This window comes from Tachypleus tridentatus, chromosome 7 (assembly GCF_004210375.1).
Source record: "Tachypleus tridentatus isolate NWPU-2018 chromosome 7, ASM421037v1, whole genome shotgun sequence".
Taxonomy (NCBI): Eukaryota; Metazoa; Arthropoda; class Merostomata; order Xiphosura; family Limulidae; genus Tachypleus; species Tachypleus tridentatus.
This window is the reverse complement of record NC_134831.1, coordinates 33,780,151-33,803,708: the sequence shown is the minus strand read 5'-3', so window position 1 is coordinate 33,803,708 and position 23,558 is coordinate 33,780,151. Positions and strand designations below refer to the sequence as shown.

At 36.0% G+C, this 23,558-nt stretch overlaps 1 protein-coding gene across 19 annotated transcripts in view; it reads right to left on the bottom strand.

Moving 5' to 3' along the window:
• LOC143255405 (peroxidasin homolog) overlaps positions 1–23,558 on the bottom strand; it is a 49,559-nt gene that overhangs the window by 25,713 nt on the left and 288 nt on the right. For 3 of the 19 annotated variants that reach the window (XR_013030610.1, XR_013030612.1, XM_076511025.1), the window contains exons 1-2: positions 19,250–19,468; positions 12,686–12,840 (exon numbers count right to left, since the gene is read on the bottom strand). The exons of 5 other annotated variants lie outside the window; for them this stretch is intronic. Coding sequence is in view for 5 of the 14 variants with exons in the window: in XM_076511025.1 (XP_076367140.1) it covers positions 12,686–12,788 (103 nt within the window). In the remaining 9 variants the exon portion in view is untranslated. Of the gene's footprint in view, positions 1–12,685; positions 12,841–19,249; positions 19,487–23,558 lie in introns of those variants that run through there. 11 more of the 19 variants (XR_013030614.1, XR_013030615.1, XM_076511029.1 and 8 more) reach the window with 6 other exon arrangements.

The window sequence follows — 23,558 nt, the reverse complement described above, 5'->3', positions numbered from 1 at the left end:
GCGAACTATTAGCTCGAGATAGTTCACAGTTTTAACATTAGATCGCGCTACATTCCTTTCGATGACGTTCTCGAATGTTTGAAAGATGTTTTTGTTTACTTGTACTTTTGGGTATGCTTGTAACTTCTCGAACTTTCTCGTTTCTTAGATTTTGTATATAAACACCTGTCGACTCTCCGTCAGTAATAGAAATAACTGAAGGGTGTTGAGATCAAGTGTCTGCGAGGCCTAGCAATGTTCAGTGAATAATTTTGTTGACTTTTAGTCCTTGTGCATAAAAACGGAAACATTTTTGAACATTAATCAGAAGTGTGGGAGTGAAGAAAAGGATGGCAAACCACAGACCATTGGCAAAGTTGTGAAGAAATGGAAATATGACGATGGTTATCTAGATTTTGGTTTTACTTCCATAGATGTCAATTATGAAGAGTATCTGCAGTGTGTATTATGTCTAAAAGTTTTGGTTCCAGAGTGCATGTTTTCAAGTAAACTAAAACACCACTTAAAGACTAAATCATCCTAACATGGCTAGTAAAATGTGAAAACGCTCCACACCATCGCAGAAGAACTGATTTTACCGGCTACAGTGTTTAACATTATGTTTGGTGAACCTGCACGAAGACTGCTTTGAAAAGTGCCTTTAACCAACAATATTATCAGTTGTAGAATCCAATATACGGCCGAAGACTTCAACGATCAACTAATTGAAAAAATGAAAGGGAATGGATTCTGGTTACAGCTAGATGAGGCGACAGATAGCAACAATGATGTTCATTTGATTTGCTACACACGGTTCGTGGATGATGACAACATTATGGAAGACCTTCTCTTTTGTAAAAGTATCACTGCAGGTACAAAAGCTCAAGACTTGTCGCTTTTGTGTGTTAAAACAACTTAGACTGAACTAAATGCGTTGGCGTCTGTACCGATGGTGGTCGCTCTCTATATTCGGCTCTTATAGAGGATTTCAGGCACTCATACGAAGCAAAGATCTTGATGCATTGTGGACCCACTGCATAATCCACAGGGAAGCCCTCGTCAAAGCACCTGAGTCCTCCACTGAACCTAGTTCTAGAAAGTGTGTTGAAAAGGGTGAACTTTATAAATACTCGGCCACAGAAAGCGAGGTTTTCTAAAAATAAAATTGTGAGGATATGAGATCTGTAGCTCGTGATGGCTCTCGCGTGAGAATGTACTGTCCTGTGTGTTTGAATTACAACAGGAATTTTACTCTAATATCGAAGAAGAACACAAATGTGCTAAAAACTTCTTGGATACTGATTTTTTTTTGTCAAAATTAGCATACCTGTGCAATCTCTTTGAAAAACTGAATGCGTTGACTCTCTCTCTGCAGGGAAACAACACGCACATTCTGAAACTCGCAGAGAATGTTTCAGTCTTCAGAAAAAGTTACTGCTGCGAGGAAGAAAAATGAATGAAAATGGTGGCAAAGACTGTTTCCCCCTGTTGCCAGAGTGTGTTACATTCAGTAAATTGATTTGGCCCACGAAATAAAATCTGTTTTTGAGGAGCACCTAACACAGCTCAGCGACTGGTTTCAAAATTACTTTCCAGAAGATATGGAGAAGTTTGCATGGATCCAAGACCCATTCAAGGCTTACTTACCTTTGCAGAAGAAGAAAATCTTATTGAGCAGTCTTGTGACAATACTTTAAAAACAAAATTTGGCAGCATGGAACTAACCGAGTTTAGGATATCATTCAACGGATATCCGCTGCTTAATGCTAAGTGCTAAAGCTCAGCGAATCCTAATTCCATTTGTAACATCATATCTCTGCGAAGCTGGGTTCTCGGCGGTTGCTGTGATAAAAAGAAAGTACCGCGCGAAAATCAATGTGGAACAGGAAATGAGAGGGGCGGTGTCCAATCTAATTCCAAAGTTTGAGAAGCTATGCAGTGCCGAACAGGCGCACACATCGCATTCGTAATTGTGGCTATTTAAAAATGAAATAAAAATATTGCTTTTACTTTCAATAAACGTATATTATTTTTTCAAACGGCTACTAAGTTGTTAAGACATAAATACTTAAGTATTAAGTTGATTGGGCCTAACTATTTAATAAACGGAACTGTTAGGTTTTTCTTTTTGCCTAGGTGCGCCGTGAAAAGAATTGTTGAGACACTAAAGGCGCCGTGAACCGAGAAACTTTGGGATACGCTGATGTAATCCATATTTACTGCTTTCTGTAACGTGTGATGGTTTTTACTGGTATTGACAGCGTATATCGTAGGTGAGATAAACCAGATCTACATATTTGTATTCAGTTCTGTCTCCTTACACTTTCAGTCTCTTATTGTAAATCTACTCGCATTTTTCAACTGCTTCTTCTATCACTGATTGGTCAGCAGACTGCAGCGCTTATGTGGCTATTTTAACTGAATAGTGGGATTAAATATCACATCTATGACGTTTTGGATTCAAGTTATAGCCATTAATGGTTTTGCACATTTTTTTAAAACACCAAGAATACAAGGAACAAGGTACAACAAGCCAAGCTGCGAGTGCTACGGTTTTCAAAACTTTGAAAAGTGAAACTAGACCACGATACCTGTATACTGTTTGGTGACCCCGCAATTCGGCTGTCTTCTAACACTTTCATTGATCCATCGCTAAACAAGTGCTTTTAATAATAATAAAAAAAAAGTTCAGCTTTTATGGGAAAATCTTTATCTGAACAGAAAATGGAGAAATACCTGCTTAACCTTCCCAGTACCATGTGGTCTACAAATATATGACTCTCCTTACAGTCTCTATCAACAACGTGATCTCTTGCAGGTAAAGCGACGGTTACCATTCACATCATATTAATACTTCCGATATACCACAAGTTTATTTGAAGTGTTCCTTCAAAGGTGAGCGATGCATATCATTGACTCTTTCACAACCATTGGAACATTATGTCCCTCTTCTAGATGTTGCAAATTACAAATTCATCCTGTCCCATGATCCCCCCACTAAAGCATTGAAGATCTCTATTTTTATTTTGTACTACCTTGAAAAACCTAAATAGTTTAGTTGATGTCATGGTGGATATCCACTGCAGTTTTTCGTATTTCTATTATGTTACTAGTTAAAAATGTTATAAACCATAGCTGTTGTCATGGTGGATATTCACTGCAGTTTTTCGTATTTCTATTATGTTACTAGTTAAAAATGTTATAAACCATAGCTGTTGTCATGGTGGATATTCACTGCAGTTTTTCGTATTTCTATTATGTTACTAGTTAAAAATGTTATAAACCATAGATGTTGTCATAGTGGATATTCACTGCAGTTCTCCGTCTTTTTATTATGTTATTAGTTTAAAACCTTATAAAACATAGCTGTTGTCATGATAGATATTCACTGCAGTTTTTCATATTTCTATTATGTTACTCGTGAAAGTCCTTATGAAACTCAGTTGTTAGTATGGCAGATAAAGATAGCAGTTCTAATCGTGTGATAAACCAAGCAGTAACTGATGATTATTGGATAATCATTAAGGCAGTTCTCGCACGAACAGTACTGAAAGGAAGTTAATCCGTTAAAACGCTGCACCTAACGCAGCGGGCATTAATCGTGGCCAAAAGACCGAAAGAAAACTCTAAGAGTGCTTTTTTGTTTTGTTTTGTAGAATTGGAAAACAATCTAAATGATATGCTTCATCGATTCATGTAGCTACATCAACGAGATAACGTCTTCCATTACTGTTTACATCACTTCTATGACAAAGTTCTTGATGTTGTATATGAATTACATGTGTGATAACATTTTCTTATTATTTATTTAAATTACAGGCAGTGACAGCGCCAGGGGGGCTTGGGGCTTAAGCCCCCAATGAGCAAAGCCCCCTCAGCCCCCAATTTGTTACCTACATGTATTCATAAAATATGGAAAACACAATCGTCGTTGTTGCTTAGCAATTAACATCAAAGAGACATAGATCTGTAGAACTCAACGTCTTCATTAAGACGGAAGTATGTGTCATGCGTCCCATAGCAATGTACTGAATACACTGAAACTCATGCGCTGTATTGCCTGCTCCCTGTGTAATGCCATTCTATTTTGAGCTTTGACGAAGATTAGACAACCACGTTGATTTCAAGTTACAACAGATCATCAGGGATTTTACTTGATAAACCAAAGGTTTCACAGGTATTTACCCATTAATTTCATTTATCTTTTATTGAAAAGTAAAACATAGCGTGCATGTATAAATGTGTTGTGTATAGATCAAAACTATGAAGATTTAGCCGGTGTTGTCTCCTCTGTGAGATCATTTTGCATTGTGTATCAGCCATCCAAAATTGTACTGATGATTGTGGCATACACTTAAAATTGTGACTTACAATCCAATTAATGTTATACTTATGATTAGATAATTACATGTTAATTGACCAAATATTTCTAAACAATTCTAGAATGAATTTTGAAATTGTCATTGGGTTATTTAGAAGTGCCTAATTTAATGTAATGTAGTAGTTACATTATTGTAACAGGTGCTTGTCACACTTATGATAATAAGAACAATATCACAGTCACAGTTTGGCCTGTATGAATAATGTGAACTTATGAAGAAACCAACCTTTCTGTGAAAGTCAACTGTAATTTAGACATTTTGTTTTGGTGCTACTATGATCATTCAATATCCAGGTCGCGGGTTTGCTTTGTTTGAGCGCACCATTCTCGCCTCGAACGCCTTAAGCATATGATCACCGAGCTGCTGACCATGGTGTACGCTCTGCGTAGGCTAACGATCGGCTCAGCCCGATCGAGATCCAGATGCCAGCCGCACGCCACACACACCCTGCTCACTCCCATTAGCTGTCCACAGTTTTACAACATGCCCTATCAAAGCTGTGTTTGTGTTCCCTAATTAGCCCTGTAATTTTACATTATCACTACCCTCTAATTAAGTAATTGTGCTATATGGTTAAAGGTAAACACTTTCTATAACAGTATTTCACGGATATGTTCTGGATTTTCATGTGCTATTAATATAATTTAGTGATTTCAATGCCGCAGAGCAGTTGTTTGTAATGTTGAACTATGTTTAGTTGTTATTTGTTCCTTGTTCATGAAATGACCCAATAGTATGTGTTATATCTTTTTCCATAGATTTCGATGTTTAAAATGAATATTCTTTGTAAGCCCTAATGCCAATATGAGGAGAGAAATTCCCATTCATTTCATATAAACTAACACAACTTGGAAGTAAGAAGTGGTACTAGCAGTAAGCCAGCTCGGGGATCACTTTGACGTTCGCTCACTCTGTATAAAAGGGAGTTATGTTTGTTTACGTGGCTCTTGCTCATGACTCTCTGGTACTCAGCCTCACACTGGAACACACACTCAGTTTGGATTAATAAAAGGAAATCAAAATCAGCGACTCGTTTTCAAACAAGGACACCAACACACAAGACAAGAGTCAGCCATCACCCACCAAAACATAAGCTGGTCAAACAACACGTAGGGTTGATTATGCAACACTACCTGCTACCCAAGAAAAGGCAGCGAGTAAATGGTCCTACAAACACATGTGGTGCAAGTGAGTAGGACAGTGGTGATCGTGATGGTGGGAATGCGGACATGACTAGTGCGAGACCCCAGCCACAAGAGGACACCACTCACATCCAGGATGAAAAACTACCACCAGGACCCAAGGACTTGAGCCAGCTTCCAAATAGTGGTCCTACCTGTCAAGACTTGAAGAGATACCCGGTCACAGAATACAGCGGCCAGTCAAGGTCATTCAACAAGAATTGGCGTGATCAACACTCGTGGTTGGAGTACCCTGTGACCCAAGATGCTGCATTCTGCTTCACATGTCGTCTTTTCAGTCACACACACTTCAGTAAAACTGAGAAGTTCTTCACCCATGAAGGCTTCCAGAACTGGAAGAAGGCGACCACATCACTGAAGTCTCATGATAGCTCTGCAGAACACAAGTTTGCCATGCAAGCTTGGGCAGAGTTTAAATTGCAGAAAACAAAGGGTGCAAGGATCCAACATGCTCTCGATGCTAAAACTGTGGAGGAAAACCGACATTACATAAGAGCCGTGATAGATGCACTGCTTTACACAGCCTGCCAGAATAACGCCCAGAGAGTTCACAGGGAAGGTAGTCAGTCAGATAACAGGGGAAATTTTCTGAGACTTTTTGACATGATTTCCAGGTATGATGAAATCATGAAGAAGAAGCTGAGTGGTCCTGGCAATGCCAAGTACACGTACCATGATATCCAAAACGAACTGCTTGCCATCATAGCTGGAATGATCAGGAAGGATATCATTAAAGATGTCATGGAAGCTGAGTATTTTGCCATAATGGTGGATGAAACAAAGGATGTGAGCAAACAAGAACAGCTGTCCATTGTGGTAAGGTACCTCCATCAACAGAGCCTTCACGAGGAGTTCCTGGACTTCACAGCAGCTGAGGGTCTGAATGCAGATTCATTGCTCAAGAAAATCATGGATACTCTGGCTAAATGTGGTATTGACGATAATGCCTGCATTGGCCAGTGCTATGACGGAGCTGCGGTCATGTCAGGGCACATCAGTGGCGTACAGGAGAGTTCAGGAGAGAAGTGTCTCAGGCTGTGTATGTCCTTGTGCTAGTTGATTGTGTGCACAACGTCCAGGCTGCAGCAGAGTTCTTTGTGACAATTCAAAAGCTGTACAAATTCTTCTCTTCATCGATTTGTGCATGAACAATTTCTGAAGGTACAGAAGGAACTTGAACCCGTGAACCAGTACATACAGTTGAAACGACTGTCAGACACAGGAAGGGCCTGCCAACATACTGCTTGTCTGGCTGTGAAAATAGCCCTCTCTGCCTTTGTGGTAACCATAAAGCGTCTTGTGGAGGACGACAATGTCCACAGAGCCACTGAATTAAAGGGCTTGTGCATCCTCCTAGATCAGCAGTTTGTAACCAGTCTAGTGGCCATAGAAAAACTACTGCTGATGACAAAACAGCTATGAGACCACCTCCAGTCACCTGACCTGCAGCTGGCCTCTGCAGAGGACCTAGTACAATCTGTCATCCCTAGTCTCTCAGAAATGAGAACTGAAGCAGCATGGAAAGACTTGGAAGAGTCTGCTGAGGATATATGTAAGAAGTGGGAATATGCACTGAGACGGTGCGTCAAGGTGGACAGCGATCTGCCCTCAGACACCCGGACGAATTCATAATCACATCTAGTACAGGCCAAAGAGATGAATCAATACCAGATGCCAGGAAACACAACTTCTATGCCATCATAGACAGGATGCTCAACGAGCTGAATAGAAGATTCTCCTCTGATGCCTGCAGTGTTCTGATGGGTACAACTGCACTGAACCCCAAACACTCCACATTTCTGCACAAGCAAGCACTCTTAGGAATGACAGCAAACTATGGTGTGGCAGAGGATGACCTCGCAGTGGAGGTCCACCAGTTGAACCTGCTAATTGCCAGGAAGAAAGACAAGGGGCAAGAAATATCCACACCATTGGAGCTTGCAAACATGCTGGAGCCATACAAGGATGCCTTCATGGATCTCCACAAACTTGTATGCATCGCTGTGACCCTGCCTGTCACTTCAGCTGCCTGTGATAGAAGCTTCTCAAGACATACTTGCGCAACAGCAGTTGTAACATCTGCACCAGCAACCTTGCTGTCATATCAGTAAACTCCAGGAGGGCAAAACAACTCGATATTGATACTGTTATAGACACATTTTCTGCCAATCACCAGAACAGGCGCATTGTCTTGAAGTTATATTGACTATAAACAACATGATGAAAGATAGTTAGCCTGATAGTGACCTTACTTTTCCTCAGAGTGTATTAACTTCACATAGGATAATTCGTTTCTGCTATGTAAACTATGTCTTTATGTTATATTTCTTTTGATTTGTAGCTTTACTCTTAATGGTATATTAAATGTTCAATCTAAGCTAACCTTGATTTTCTTTATTATTATGCATTACCTTGGGTGGAATTTATGTGAGCTTCCTCTTTCACATATACGCATATTTTCATAAACAGATTGTTTCTAGTTTGTAATAATGAATTATTAATCAGAGTATGAGTTTCCAATGAAAACTGCATTGAAAACGTAGTTCAAAATAGCACACCTTTCTGAAATGTACCTTGCTATTTACATTATTATAATTTATCATCTACACTTCATATTGATGGGATTTTGGGAAGCCCCTCCACAGTTTATTTCATCCCCCCCCCAAGGAAAATATCTTGGCGCCGCCACTGAAATTACTTCTATGATATGATTTTTTCTCGCATTTATATGATTTCTATGATACACCATTTTTTATTGTCTGATACAGCGCCAACTGTAAATGACTTTTAGAATATTATAACATTGTTTTGCATTCTTTATATAGTATATAATTTCACTTGTTTATGATAGGTTTCGTTACATGGGAAAAAATCGTAACATACCTTTCCAACGTCACATTCAGTTCGGATTAAACGAGCAAAAAGAAATAAAAGTTATTTTTGTTTTGTATGATTGCTAGGATCAGATGTAGTTTATTCTAGCAAGTCGGATAAAGTCACATTTATAAACACCTTCAGATGTAGGTGTTTTAAAGAGTGACAGTCAGTTACGTTATTCCGTTTTAAAAAAATGCACAGAGCCCTTGCGGTGTGTGGTGTTGCTAACCGGCTATCTTCCTTCTGGTCAATAGCTCAGGATAAGGAATGGCTATACCTAAACCCTGGAGGTTTCCGATCTGGATAGTTAAACATGTGCTGCTATTGTTGTTAAATGTATTAAGCTCTCGTGAAGTGTCACTTTGGATCGACTTTTAAAGAATCATATGATGTCATTTTGAATAACTAATTTTGTAATAGTGTCAGAATATTAACACTATTGTGTTTAACTCATGAAAAATTCTATGTAAATGTTATTATTCAAACTAGCCGTCTCTTTAACCCTCAAATTAACTAATTGCTTTTATAGTGTTCACTACCAGCTGGGTCCACATGTTACATCATACTGGTAATTTTATATTTTGGCATAACAACATTTATTATGAACAGACAAAAAAAAAAGGAAAAAGAGGTTGAATCACTAATTTTCAATATAAAATAAATACATGAACAAGTTAGTTGTGAGAGAGATTACATTTCTTGTTGGATCAGAAAGAAGTTATCAGACTTATAAAACTAAAATCCGTGGTTTAATCCACGACGATTGACGAAGTATAAACATCCTATTATGTAAATTTACGCTAAAAATTTTAAAAATATATATGTATGAATACTAAACTTCACTTTCTGTGTATCGAAAAACATTTCTTCAGTAAAAACTATTCATTTCAACATTTTCTGCTACCCTCCGAGGCATTCTAATTTGTAATTTCTGGCGAGAATTTGTCACCGATACAACCTTTGCTTTACGAAGTTATCAGTAACAAAGTACTGGTCAAATGCCACGCTTTTCACTAAACATCCTGCTTTCGACACGTTTGGTATTTTATTTGTAACCAATAAAAAAAGGAAATTTTACGAAACTGACAGATATTGGGTGTAAAGGTTTCACAGTGGAATAATATTTTGGACATCTGAGCATCATTTTCTTCAATATCACTGCTAGGTCTCTGCTTGACCAAGCATAGGAATAATTTTAAGCTATTTCTATGTTAATTATTGTTAGCTTGTAATTAAGCACAAAATTACACAATGGACCGCATGTCTCTGCTCACCACGGATATTGATACTTGGGTTATGGTAGTTAAGTTCGCAGACAAGCTGCTGTATCATGGGGGGAGGGAGGGAGCTATGTAGTTTGGAAAGATAGGTAAGCTGTACAAGTCCTTTCTGAGTGTGGAAACAGCTCGCCTTTTAAAGAGAATAAAAATTTCCGAGACCATATTATTATAAGTAATTGTAGTTTTCTGTTTATAATCTGTTGCCGTTATAAAAAGAAACAGGGATGATTCATTTCATATTTTGGTGGTGGTTACAACGTCGGTAAAAACAACTAAGCCTATAAACCTAGTTAATAAAATACTTCGTCTAACATAATTTAACCAAAATTGTTAAAACTAAATGAGTTTGCAGATGGTCAACACAGATGTTCGTATTAAAACCGCGCTCTCATTTAATGAAAATGCTGTAAAATATTTTATTGTTTTGAAGTCTATGCTGAACTGTTTTACTTCAAATATTAATTCACCCCAAAATAACGCACAGCATGAACTATCATCATTTTTGGTCTAATTGTATTATATTTTGTGAAAAGGAATATACATCGCGTATAAATAAAATGTTTGTTTTTGAATTTCGCGCAAAGTTACTCGAGAACTATCTGCACTAGCCGTCCCTAATTTATTAGTGTAAGACTAGACGGAAGGCAGCCAGTCATCACTACCCACCACCAACTCTTGGGCTACTTTTTTACTAAAGAATAGTGGGATTGATCGTCACTTTATAAAGCCCCGAAGGCATGTTTGATGTGACGGGGATTCGAACCCGCGACCTTCGAATACAAGTCGCGTGCCTTAACCACCTGGCCATGCCAGGCCAATAAAAATATATAAATATAGATATAATTAAAACGTTACTTTAAAAAAAAAGAAGAGTAAGTGTGCAACTTTAAGAGTAGCTACCAGTTTTGCCGCCAGTTTTGATTTTTAAGAATTATAAAGGCAATACTCATTCATTAGTTAGTTAGACCTCGTGATTTGTTTGACTAACCATCATGCACTTTTTTTAAAGAGATTCTAGGATACAAGTTACAACGTGGGATTATAAAATGTATTCTAGGTTTTGGAGGTGACTGAGGAAGTAGAAACCACATTGCGGTGGGGGATACACCGTCTATCAGTCTTAACCTCTAACTCGCTAGTCTCACATAAGACATTTTATAATCCCACATTGCAACTTGTATCCAAGGGTCCATTTTTCAAAAAATGTGCAGCGTTTTTTAGAAAAAAAAATAATTTCATGTTAATGTGTTTTGGTTTATAGCGTGAGTATTCTGTGGTCATAATATAACTAATCACAAGTTGGGATTTGCTGTTTTTAACGCAGTCCTTCCTCATGATTTTCTTTATTCATTTCACTTCAGTTAGATATAAATTATTTATAAGCATTATATATATCACGATTTTTTTCCAAACACACCAACAAACCACAGCAAGTAAGAAAGTGACACTAGAAAGTAACTAACATTTGTTTTATATTTAAATTTGGTATATTTATGCATTACATTCATGATAAGGAAGAAGTTCTAAAGTACCTGATTGTTCTCAGTACACGCAAGAATAGATCTATCTAACAATAAAATATTCAAAGAAGACCAACATTCACAATGAACAAAGAGTGATAAGAGAAAGATACTAAGTTAATGAAGATAGGAAAAATTTTCATGGACAGACACTTTCAGAATAGACAAATTTTGTATTAAATGATAAACAAATGTAGCTTCATGTTACAATTTGAAGTCATTCTAGAAAGAAAAAAAGGGTAATTTAGATTTATTTAGAGTTATTATAATTAATAATTTCATGTTAATGTGTTTTGGTTTATGGCGTGAGTATTCTGTGGTCATAATATAACTAATCACAAGTTGGGATTTGTTGTTTTTAACGCAGTCCTTCCTCATGATTTTCTTTATTCATTTCACTTCAGTTAGATATAAATTATTTATAAGCATTATATATATCACGATTTTTTTCCAAACACACCAACAAACCACAGCAAGTAAGAAAGTGACACTAGAAAGTAACTAACATTTGTTTTGTGAACGCAACCCTGTTGTTCGGAACAAACAAAACCAGATTCTTTAAAATATATGTGGTAGTTTTCCTCTTCAAAACACTTATAATTACCTCTTTAGTAACGCCATGGAAACTAGATTAACTGCTTCAGGTCATCACCCGTATACGCTCGATACAGCCTTTTCAGGCACCTTTATTTCATATTATCTGAATCATATGAAGTTTTCCTAATTAAAGAGCGTTTAGCATCACGTGATATTAGCTTAAACATTTAGTATGATTGTTTGTTTGTTTGTTTTTTGAATTTTGCACAAAGCCGTCCCTAATTTAGCGGTGTAAAACTAGAGGGAAGGCAGATAGTCATCACCACCCACCGCCAACTCTTGGGCTACTCTTTTACCAACGAATAGTGGGATTGACCGTCACATTATAACGACCCCATGGCTGAAATGGCGAGCATGTTTGGTGCGACGAGAATTCGAACCCGCGACCCTCAGATTACGTTTATTTATTTATTTAGAATTAAGCACAAAGCTACACAATGGGCTATCTGTGCTCTACCCACCACGGATATCGAAACCCGGTTTTAGTGTGTAAGTTCGCAGACATACCACTGTGCCACTGGGGGGCTCTCAGATTACGAGTCGAACGCCTTAACCCACTGGCCATGTGGGGCCGTATCGCAAAAGTTTTGTCAAAATAACTTAGGCCTTCTCGATGACAAGAAATCCACTTGAAATAAAATGTATCTCAGAACGGCTGATATGAGTATTAACAGGTTAAGAAGATGACCTAGGAAGGTCGAAAAGTTGTTCTCTTCGTTCCAATAAAAGTGTTAATACCCATACCAGCCGTTCTAAGGTACATAACTTAGTCCTGTCGCGGTAAAACGCAATTGATAAAATGATGTTGTAGAAAAAATTGATACTGAAATACCAATACCGTCACATACCTTCCAACTGTTTTTCACAATAATAAGAACTAACTACACCAGTCAAATGTAGGTATAGTAGCTTAAAATAGTTGTTGTTCCACTCATCTTGTATATCGATCATAGCGCCGCTTTGCGTCTTTCGTCTTAATTAGCAAAATAATGATCTTCTGTGGCTAATGTAAGAGATTAAAAATGTAAATATAATAAATTTAAATAAAATTCATACAGTACAAATATACAGAATAAATAAATTAGTAAAGTAATACAATCTAGTAAAATTTCAAATATAAAATTATAAAATTAATATTTTTAATAAAATCAAACAATTTAAAACTACAAAATTATATAAAATCTATATTTTAAAACAATTTCATATTAAATAGTCAAAGATTTAAAAAAATAACTGATTATAACACATTTCACTGTATACACACAACCACCATGTTTAAAAACTAATGTCTGAGGTGTATTTAATAACACTTGGGATTGTTGTTGTTGTTTTGAATTAAGCACAAAGCTACACAATGGGTTATCTGTTCTCCGTCTACCACGGGTATCGAAACCCAGTTTTTAGCGTTTTAAGTCCGCAGACATACCGCTAAGCCACTGGGGGGCACACTTGGGGTTGTTGTTGTTGTTTTGAATTAAGCACAAAGCTACACAATGGGTTATCTGTTCTCCGTCTACCACGGGTATCGAAACCCAGTTTTTAGCGTTTTAAGTCCGCAGACATACCGCTAAGCCACTGGGGGGCACACTTGGGGTTACTGCTGTCTTCTGACACAATGGACAGTTTTGCGTAGTTCCTTTAAACAATCATTATTTTACTAACCTAAGTATTTAATTAATTAAACTTCTACTTCCCGAGAAAAATATATTTTCTTTACGTTTCTTGTTAGAGATTCTTCAAGAGCGCCAATTAACTTTAACTGGTAAACTCGAAATGAATTTTAAAAAACGGTCTCTTAAAACTGGCAGACTAAAAGAAACTCGACTAAGTAAAGACAGCTATCGGTAACAGTTATGTGACTGAACAGAAAGTTTTGAATATAACACTCTGATAATGCGGTTTTACGACAACAGGTGGCGAAAAACAAATCCACGAATTCAGTCCAAGCACGCGAACCACTAGGCCACGCTCAGCCTTAATAAAAGAGCGAGTTTAAATGTAGAATGACGTTAGTGTGTTTGTTTTGAATTTCGCGCAAAGCTACATGAGAATTATCTGCGTTAAACGTCTTTAGCTGTGAAAGAGTAGATGGAAGGCAGCTAGTCATCAATACCCACCGCTAGCTCTTGGGTTACTCTTTTACCAAGACCTGGAATGACCAGGTAGTTAGGACGCTCGACTCGTAATTTGAGGGTCGTGGGTTCGAATTTTCGTCTCACCAAACATGCTCGCCCTTTCAACCGTGAGGGCGTTATAATGTAACGATTAATTCCACTATTGATTGGCAAAAGAATAGCCCAAGAGTTGCGGGTGGACGGTGATGACTAGCTGTCTTCCCTTTCGTCTTACACTGCTAAATTAGGGACGGCTAGCTGCAGATAGCCCTCTTAGTTGCTTTGTGTAAAATTCTAAAAACAAATGAAAGCAAAACTTTTTACCAACGAATAGTGAGAATAATCAAATATTATGACGCCCATAAAATAAAAATGGAAGGAAAGGAAGAAGATTTGAGACGATTCCCGAGATTAAGGCAAATGCGACGAAGGAGCTGGAGGACATTACAAAAGAAGCGCACCAGGACTGTTTCAACAAGTGGAAACACTGTTGGGATAAGTGTGTGCGTTGGGAAGGAGAGTACTTCGAAAGGGTCCCAGACCTGTAACTTCTAAATAAAGTACATTTTGTTTTATGACGTCAGTCCGCGTATTTTTTGAATAGACCTCGTACTGAAACATATAAAGTACGTTCAGTTGTTTTCGTTTTCAATGAAATTAAGTGTAGAAACGAACAAGTTTCGTATAATCGTATAAGGATCACTAGAACTGTCTCTGCAAGCCATTTCTAATTTCAGATTGATAGACAAGAAGAAAGGCAACAATTCAATAGTACCTACCGCCAACTACTTAGCTCCTTTAATTGAAGAATGATGTGTTATTATCACTCTCATAAGGTTTTCATGTTCTCAAAGTTCAGAGCACGATTTAGCTGCTATGCAACTCGGATCCTGGGCCATCGGATTTAGTACTAGGTTTAAGTACTAAGTCACGCTCAGCCCGTTTCCTTAACTATCTGATGCAAGTTAAAATTGTTCAGAGGTAATGAGCACTTACATAGACACAGAACAAATTATACTACTGGTCCATTCTCTTTTCTTAAACCTGAAGCTAACTGATTATTTCCATTAAAATTGTTCTGTTAACATTTTGAAGGAAAATAACTCAATATTAAAAAGTTGGAAATAGAACGTTTGCTAAACTGATTTCACGAAAAGAGGCTTTGATATAAACCAAGTGGCGCTTTAGAGAAAGTTTGGGAACAAGACTTTTGCGATAACTTGGACTTGTTGAATAATAAAACAAACAATATATTGCTCAAGTTTTATCGTTTGTGTTTGGACTTCTAAATTGCAAACAAATAAAACGGCTATCAAACAGTAGATTTGTGTTGTTTTGGTAGCATTCTTACTCATCTATACCAATATCCATATATTAGATGAGATTATTCTTTAAAAGGTGATTCATCTATTATTAATTCTGAAGTCCCCTGCTGAGAAAGTGGCAAGTCTTGGAATTTACAAAGTTAAAATCAGGGGTTCGATTCCCCCTCGGTAAACACAGCGGATAGTTTTATGTGGCTTTGCTACAAGAAAACACACACATTAATTACGAAAGATGTAAACATGTCTCCACATTTCAGTGTTGGTTTCTGCCTGTGTATCGTTTCAATCTTCAGTTTCTCCAGTCATATACTTTGGAAAGTATATGATTTTCAATATCTTTCGTAGGATTTAAGTCAGCTAGATATCCCACTAACAAGCAGTCGCACTGAAGTCACGTGACTTGAGGTAGTAATTTGCACAAACTAAAATAACCTGTGATGACGAAAAACCCACTTGTTGAGAAATTTATATGCAAAAACGGCTCGTTTGTGAACCTGACGATGACCGAAGAAGGTCGAAACGTTGTTCGCTCTTCTATGTAAAGTGTTTTCTCAGCCCAAACGAGCCGTTTTTTGCATATAAAATAACCTGTGTTACTCATCATGCATCTTAATTTTAGAAGTATCTTGCCATCTATAATTTTGTTTCACAATTATGCTCAGAGCTACCCAAAGGCTATCTTTCCATAGCCGTCCCCAATTTTAAATCTATTTGCTATGGCTAATACAGCTACTCTTGTCTGACCGAATTTTCATTGTTATTGTGGATCGGTTGCTCTAAAATGCGTAGGCCTTTTCTTTTCTTGCGACAACGGGTTACGAATTATGAATCATCGGATTGTCATCCAGGACACCTGAATCTAGGCCACGCCCAATTCTACACTTGAAATAATTACATTCGACAGACGTTTTTGTATGTATCAGATATTAAATAAGAATAAAACGTTGTGACTAAAGTTCACGAACGACTTTCAGAAAAAGTCCATTGATGAGTTATGTAGTTGTGTATTATGTTTATCATCTACATTTGACTGACTTTTCCCCCGTGTTCTTATTGCTAGTGGCCTTAATCTAATCTAGTCGAAAATAAATGCAACATTCATTTCCTAAACACACTCATGGCATGTAGTCAAGGAGATTGGGAGTCATATTTCGGTAAATGTCAGTGGCATGAAAGTTTTTCTTAGGAAGATCTCCATCTGGTGGCTAGGTTCACTGTCACAAAGATCTCAGCCTTAAATTAGCCATGACTACAGAATTACAGTTGATCGTCTGTTTCACATGTATTAACTTTTAACCTTGACTGGTTATCCTTAGAACTACACAGCCATAGCCTTGTAATGCATAACACGTTTCACAATTTTTTTAAATTTTATTTGTATGTTTAGCGTGAAGTAAACGATACACTAAAGGCTGCTAAATATAACTGTGGTCTGGTTAACGTGGGTTATGTTACTCAAAGTGCTTACATGACAGTACCAAAAATACATGAAAAACTGGCTTGACTCGTAGATCATTTTCTGTGTTAAAAAATACTGAAGACATTTTTAGTTATTTCCAGTAATATCACAAGTAAAGCTCTTTATGTTAGAAAAACTACATATAAAACATCCCAGTATTTCGGAGACTCGTGTATTTCCTCAAAACCGAAAATTCAACTTTTTGTAAGTTTAGAATGAAAATAATTCATACAAAGCTTCATACAGACGCAACAAACGTGAAAGGAAGATAAATACGATACATGTTAAATATTACATGAACCATTTGTCTAAAATAGTTTCTGTATCATTACCGTTTGCTCATTCACAAATTAATAAACTATTTATTACAGTAAATAGCTCTTCACGACTGAAGTACACCAGTAATATGAAGTTCACAGTCACGAGGTTTTATGAACGACGTCTTTTAAAACAAAATAATTCATGATTTTCAAATCTGAATGTAAAGAAGCCAGCAAGTGCAATATTTTGTTGAAGAAAATAAAATTAAAATAGCTCCCAAAGGCGATAACAGGGTTCATACAGGACTCACAAGAAAAGAAATCAAGGATTTTCAAGGATCTTCGGTTGTGAAGAACCATTCATGTTACCATCAAAGCGGAACCCACATTATCATGCATGTGTGGTAGTAATGTCTCGAACTTAATTTGGAAATGAATAACAAGAGGGTGTCCTCAATAGCAGTGGAACTTGAAACTCTTGTAGGCAGGATTAGAGTAAATTAATCTACGAGAATTTGTTAACTTTTTATTAGATATACTTTTGTAGGCTAGCAATGCCAAGCGTGGGGCGCGCGTATACCCGATTCGATTTTACTACTAATCAAGATCTCTACGAGCCCACACTGAAATTGGAAATGTTTTGGGCAGCATTAGAGTAAATTAATATACGAGACCTTGGGCGTGGTCAAATACACCATTCAAAAGGGTTTTGAGTCCAAAACTGTAATTAGATCTCATATCGGGAGATGATGGCACTAGAAGCTAAAAGTTTGTATCTGTAAAAAAACAACTTAGAGCCATTTCATGAGCCAATATCATACGGCTATACACAGAGAAAATAGTTATAATTCTGAAGATTCATAAAAAAATTAATATACGTATCAATGAAGCATAAAAATATACAGAATAAATCTACACTACGTATTTCTTTGAATCATAAGTTCGGAATAATTTTCACTGACATAAGTAGCTGTTATATGCTTGTGAATATTAATATCCCAGTCTAAGTAGTATTTTTTTAAATATTTTTTTCAATTTAATACGAATTTGGAATAATTATTAGTAACAAAGTTCTATACATGTAGGGATAAATAACAAATAGATTTATTCAAAATAAACTAAAAATAAATTATTAATATACCAGGCCAAACAACAGTGTATTCAAATGATCAAATCTATATTAAAAAATATCATAAAACTATTCGATCTTGACTCGTTTCTACGGGTACCCTTTACTGCGCATGGCACAAAGTTCTAGTGTCTTGTATTCAAAATTTTATAAAACTACTTTTTGTGTACGTTATACCAATTAATGTAGTATAATATCGTAGCTAATAATTTCTATCCCGCCCAACCACAACTCTCTGTATTAGGAATCTAGGTACAAAAGAAAATTGGGAGGGAGGCAAAGAAAATTACACAAACAGCTAAAACAGTCCAAAAATTATTGTGTAAAACAGTAGCAATAACAGCTAACCCAAGCCTAAGCCAAATATTGAAACCATGTAAACGTACTTAGTTAATAATTAAGCTGCTATTAATACTGCTTCTTAATTTGTCATTTTACACCTTTCCTAAACACATAATTTTTTTCACTTTTTTAATATATAGGGTAGTTTTACTTCTCTTACAGACTTTATGCATGTATGCGATAGTAAAAAAAGTAAAATTATTGTTTTAGAATTGTTATTTCATATCATTCCTAAAATACAGGACTTTTGTTTTTACTTTACCTTTTTATGAAATCTTTGTCTTGTTTTTCCACTTTCTTTCGCCCCCCGCTAGTACAGCGGTATGTCTGCGGATTTACAACGCTAAAATTAGGGGTTCGATTCCTCTCGGGTGGGCTCAGCAGATAGCCCGATGTGGCTTTGCTACAAGAAAACACACACCACTTTCTTTGTTTACCCTTGTTTTTGTTACCGCCACTGCTACAGCAGGCCTTTGACCTAATTTAAGAGTTGTGTAGGATTCTATGGACACAAAGTGTTTTAAAACGTTTCGTTTTAAACGCAATAATTAAAACTTCGATAATATAAATAAAAAATCAATTATAACGTACGATATAACGTTAATTTCGTCGACATACATGAAAAGTATACTGGATTAATTAATTTTTGAATGCAACTCACTAACATGTGTAGAAAGAAATTTTAAAATGACGTCGTTACGATCACGTCAATTGGTAATTTTTTTTCTTTCATCCTTGCAGCCATAATATTCAAAATTTAAGAATAACACATCACAAGCCTACCTGTGTATTCTAGCAGTCAAGCTCTGTATTTTGATTGGCGATTGCAGACATTTTAGTTGCACATGTCAACAAAACTAAAAGGTCTTTCCTTTGACTGCCCTCCAATTCTCTATGGATAACTGCTTTTTTCACTTAGTGTGAACTTTCGGCGCAACTTCTGTGACACAACTTGCATCGTTCCTTATGTTCGTACCCGAAATAATGAAGCAGCCAATTTTTTGCAGAAATAAATTATATTTGTCTATAATGTACAAGTATTCATTTACTCATATCCAGCTAAAAATCCTAAAATATGTTCAATTTTATTTTTTGAAACCGAGATCATTTTAGTGAATCAGCACGTGCAGATATTACGTACTTTTGCATTCTACGTCAAACATATCTAGATTAGCAGACTAATGGGTTTACTGTGGGCTACACTTTAACTAAGAAGTTTTAATCAGACATAACACTCAAAATATTATCGAAAAAATATATTATTTGCTTTAAACACAAAACTTTGTTTTTAAAAATAAATATGCTTTACGACACATGTCACAAGATTTTAGTAACTTACATCTAAAATGTAATTATATTCTTTTGAATTTCGCGCAAGGCTGCACAAGGGCTATCTCCACTAGCCGTCCCTAATTTAGCAGTGTAAGACTAAAGGAAAGGCAACTAGTTGTCACCACCCACCGCCAACTCTTAGGTTACTCTTTTACTAACAAACAGTGGGATTGACCGTCACATTATAACGCACCCACGGCTGAAAGGGCGAGCATGTTCGATGCGATGGGGATTCGAACCCGTGACCCTAAGATTACGAGTCGAACGCTTTAACTCTCCTGGCCATGCCGGGTCTCAAATGTAATTATACTATTTTTTGTTTACGTTATACCAATTAGTATAACATAAAATCTTAGTTAATAATCCGTATTTTAAAGTATACAAGTTTTAAGTTCTTAATTTTACAAAGCAATATCTTTAGAAATCCTGAATTTCCCCAAGTGTGAGCAATGTGACATTTTTAATCTAGACATCCTCTCTTGTAATTTATTCATCATCCCTCCAATGTAATTCGATAGTGTAACATAAGCCGTACGCTCCCTCAGTGATTTATAATGGTGCATTTAGTAATTACATATGGTTCAGGTGGAAAAAAGAAAATAAACTTTAAGTATAAATAAATGTATACTATTACGAGTTTAAAGCTACTTAGGATAAACAATTATAATTTCATGGTACAATCTGAAGTCATTCTAGAAGAGCAATTTATGTTTGTTTCAATTTTTTGATACTGATATTTAGGTCATTCAAATTGACTAGCCATGTATAGAATTAGGGTACAGAGAATAATAGGTATTATATAAATTTCTACTTTAAAAAAGTTTCAAAATTTATTTAGGAGGTTTTAAGAATACGCAAACGAAATATGAGAATTCTGAGATAAAGAAAATTACTTTTAATTTTAACATGAAAATAACTTTGCATTTGGACCAGTAAAAATATACTCGATATGTTCACTTTTTTAGTTTATTGGTCTGGCATAGCCAGGTGGGTTAAGGCGTTCGACTCGTAATCTGAGGGTCGCACCAAACATGCTCGCCTTATCAGCCTTGGGGGCGTTATAATGTTACGATTAATGCCACTATTTATTGGCAAAAGAATAGCCCAAGAGTTACGGGTGGATGGTGATGACTAGCTGCCTTCCCTCTGCCTTATACTGCTAAATTAGGGACGGCTAGCGCAGATAGCCCTCGTACTGCTTTGCGCGAAATTCAAACAAACAAACTTTAGTTTATTAAAAACACTTGAAAAATCTGCTTTTTGCATGTAAAATATATAATGTTTACTAAAAATCTGCCAAATTTTGTGAGGATACACATATTAAAGTAAAAGTTAGTAGTATGAAAATTATAACAAGTACAAAGTAATTACGTGTCGGTCAATTTGACCAAGCCTGTGTACGAGAGAGAGTTAAATAAAAACGATGTGGGGTCTTAGTAGGTTAATTATGGCTTGCTATTATTATATTATATTTTTCTTTCTCTTCTAACAATTCGTCACTTGTTACATTAGAAAAACCCACAAGTAAGCCTCTCTCAAATGTTTGGCAAGACCTGTATACATAAGTAAATATTCCATAGGATGTACATACATAGAACGATATGGTGTAGACATCTGCCTTATATTGTATATTGGTATTGGTATAATGTAAGCTGGTTAATCTATATGATTAGCTTACGCCACATGCAATGAAGAATAAAAAGCATTCTATATAGGGTTCGCCGGTAATTTTGTGCATTTGGAAAAAAACTGTTGTTCAGCTATGCATTTTGGTAAGGCTGTTTTTAGTTCAAATGAAAAATAAAGAGATTTCAAAAATCTTTACTGAATATCCACAAAAATTCCAACACTTTCAAGACCTTGAAGAAGTCAAACTAAGTTAAAATACTTCCAAGCACCTGTGTGAACTTTACGATAATAAAAAATTAATCTTATGTGGTCGGATGTGATTTGGTAGAACAATATATCATGGTATGAAGATAATTCTAATAAGGTAGAACTTACTAAGATAGAGAATCATGACAACCAAGATCAGATAGGATTAGCCAATAAGGCCATAATATGACATTAATTTTATATGATCAGATAGTATGTAACGTATTTGTGGTACGGAGATAACACAATACGATCGAACTGGATCTCCTAGAGTAGGATATACCAACAATCGAATCACAAATGCCTACATTTAATATGACTAGTTAAATGTATTCTAAAGACGGCTGGTATGGGTATTAAAAATTTGATTAGAATAAAATACGGAACAACATTTCGACCTTCGTAGGTCATCTTCAGGTTAATAAAAACAGTTTGTATTGAATAAAAAATAATTCAAGGTACAGCAAACAAACTACTCTTTAAACAGAAAGTCAACTGAACGTTTCATTAGTAAGTAGACCCACTATAAAAAGTCAGTAATTGTCAGTCTAGCTCTCAAGTTTACAACATGAGCTCTTTATTGGTGAGAATCTCATTGTCTTAGTAAATATAATTTTTAACTTAGTTTGAATAAACTCAAAATATCAACAGATACTGAAGAAAGAGGTTATATCTGCTTAATAATCTTGGCAAAACAAAAATGTCCAATTGTTTACTAATGTACTGCTTATCTTTTAGTTGTTGGTTGGGGAAATAAGCAGTACATTAGTAAACAATTGGACATTTTTGTTTTGCCAAGATTATTAAGCAGATATAAAATCGGGCACGAAGGCGATTCGGAGACATAAATCTGTGCAGTCTATGTAAAAATTACTATAAATATTTTTTGTGATTTGTATATACAACATTAAAGAGTTGAATTCTATGGTAATGTACGCTGTGCACGTACAGAATATATATATAAAAAAGATTACCCAAAAATCGGCTTACAAAGGAAAATAAACATTACCTTTGTTTCGTTTTAAAGACATCAGGGTTCATACTCACTGAGCACGTAATTATTAGTAGAAAATAAAAATTGGCTTCAGGACAAAAGGCATCTTACTTCTGAAGCCGAGGAGAGAAATCTAAATAGATCAGCTTATGAGATTTTTACACCAAGCGATTAGCCAGCTTATGAGAGTTTTACGTCAAGAGATTAGCCAGCTTATGAGATTTTTACACCAAGTGATTAACCAGCTTATGAGAGTTTTACATCAAGTGATTAACCAGCTTATGAGAGTTTTACACCAAGTGATTAACCAGCTTATGAAAGTTTTACATCAAGTGATTAGCCAGCTCATGAAAGTTTTACATCAAGTGATTATTACCAGGACTGAAATAAGAACTGACGAACATCCAACAGATCACAGAAACAGACGCTCTTGTTTAAAACGAATATATGAACTGAAGAACATATAACAAATGAAGGAAATAGAAACTAACTTTTGTACATACGTTTCAAACTAAAATATGAACTGACGAACATCCAATAAACATTAGAAACAGAATATGTTGTATATACATTTAAACTAAAATATGAAGTGATCTCAGAATTAAAATCTATTGTAGAGCGTTTTGGTATATAACAGTAAATATATACCACGTCTCCTACCTCAGATTATATTGTTGTATTGTTTGTTATACTGTATCATGCATGATAGTCTAGTCATGCTTCACATGTATATACATACACTCACACGAGAGTCCGGTCATTCTACATATATATATATACATAAATACCAGCGATTTCCAGCAGTATCGTAATCTTAGTAATGTTATGTAACAAATGCTTAGGGTGAATGAGAAATACCCATTTGGTAGTTAAACAATATAAAAATCGCAT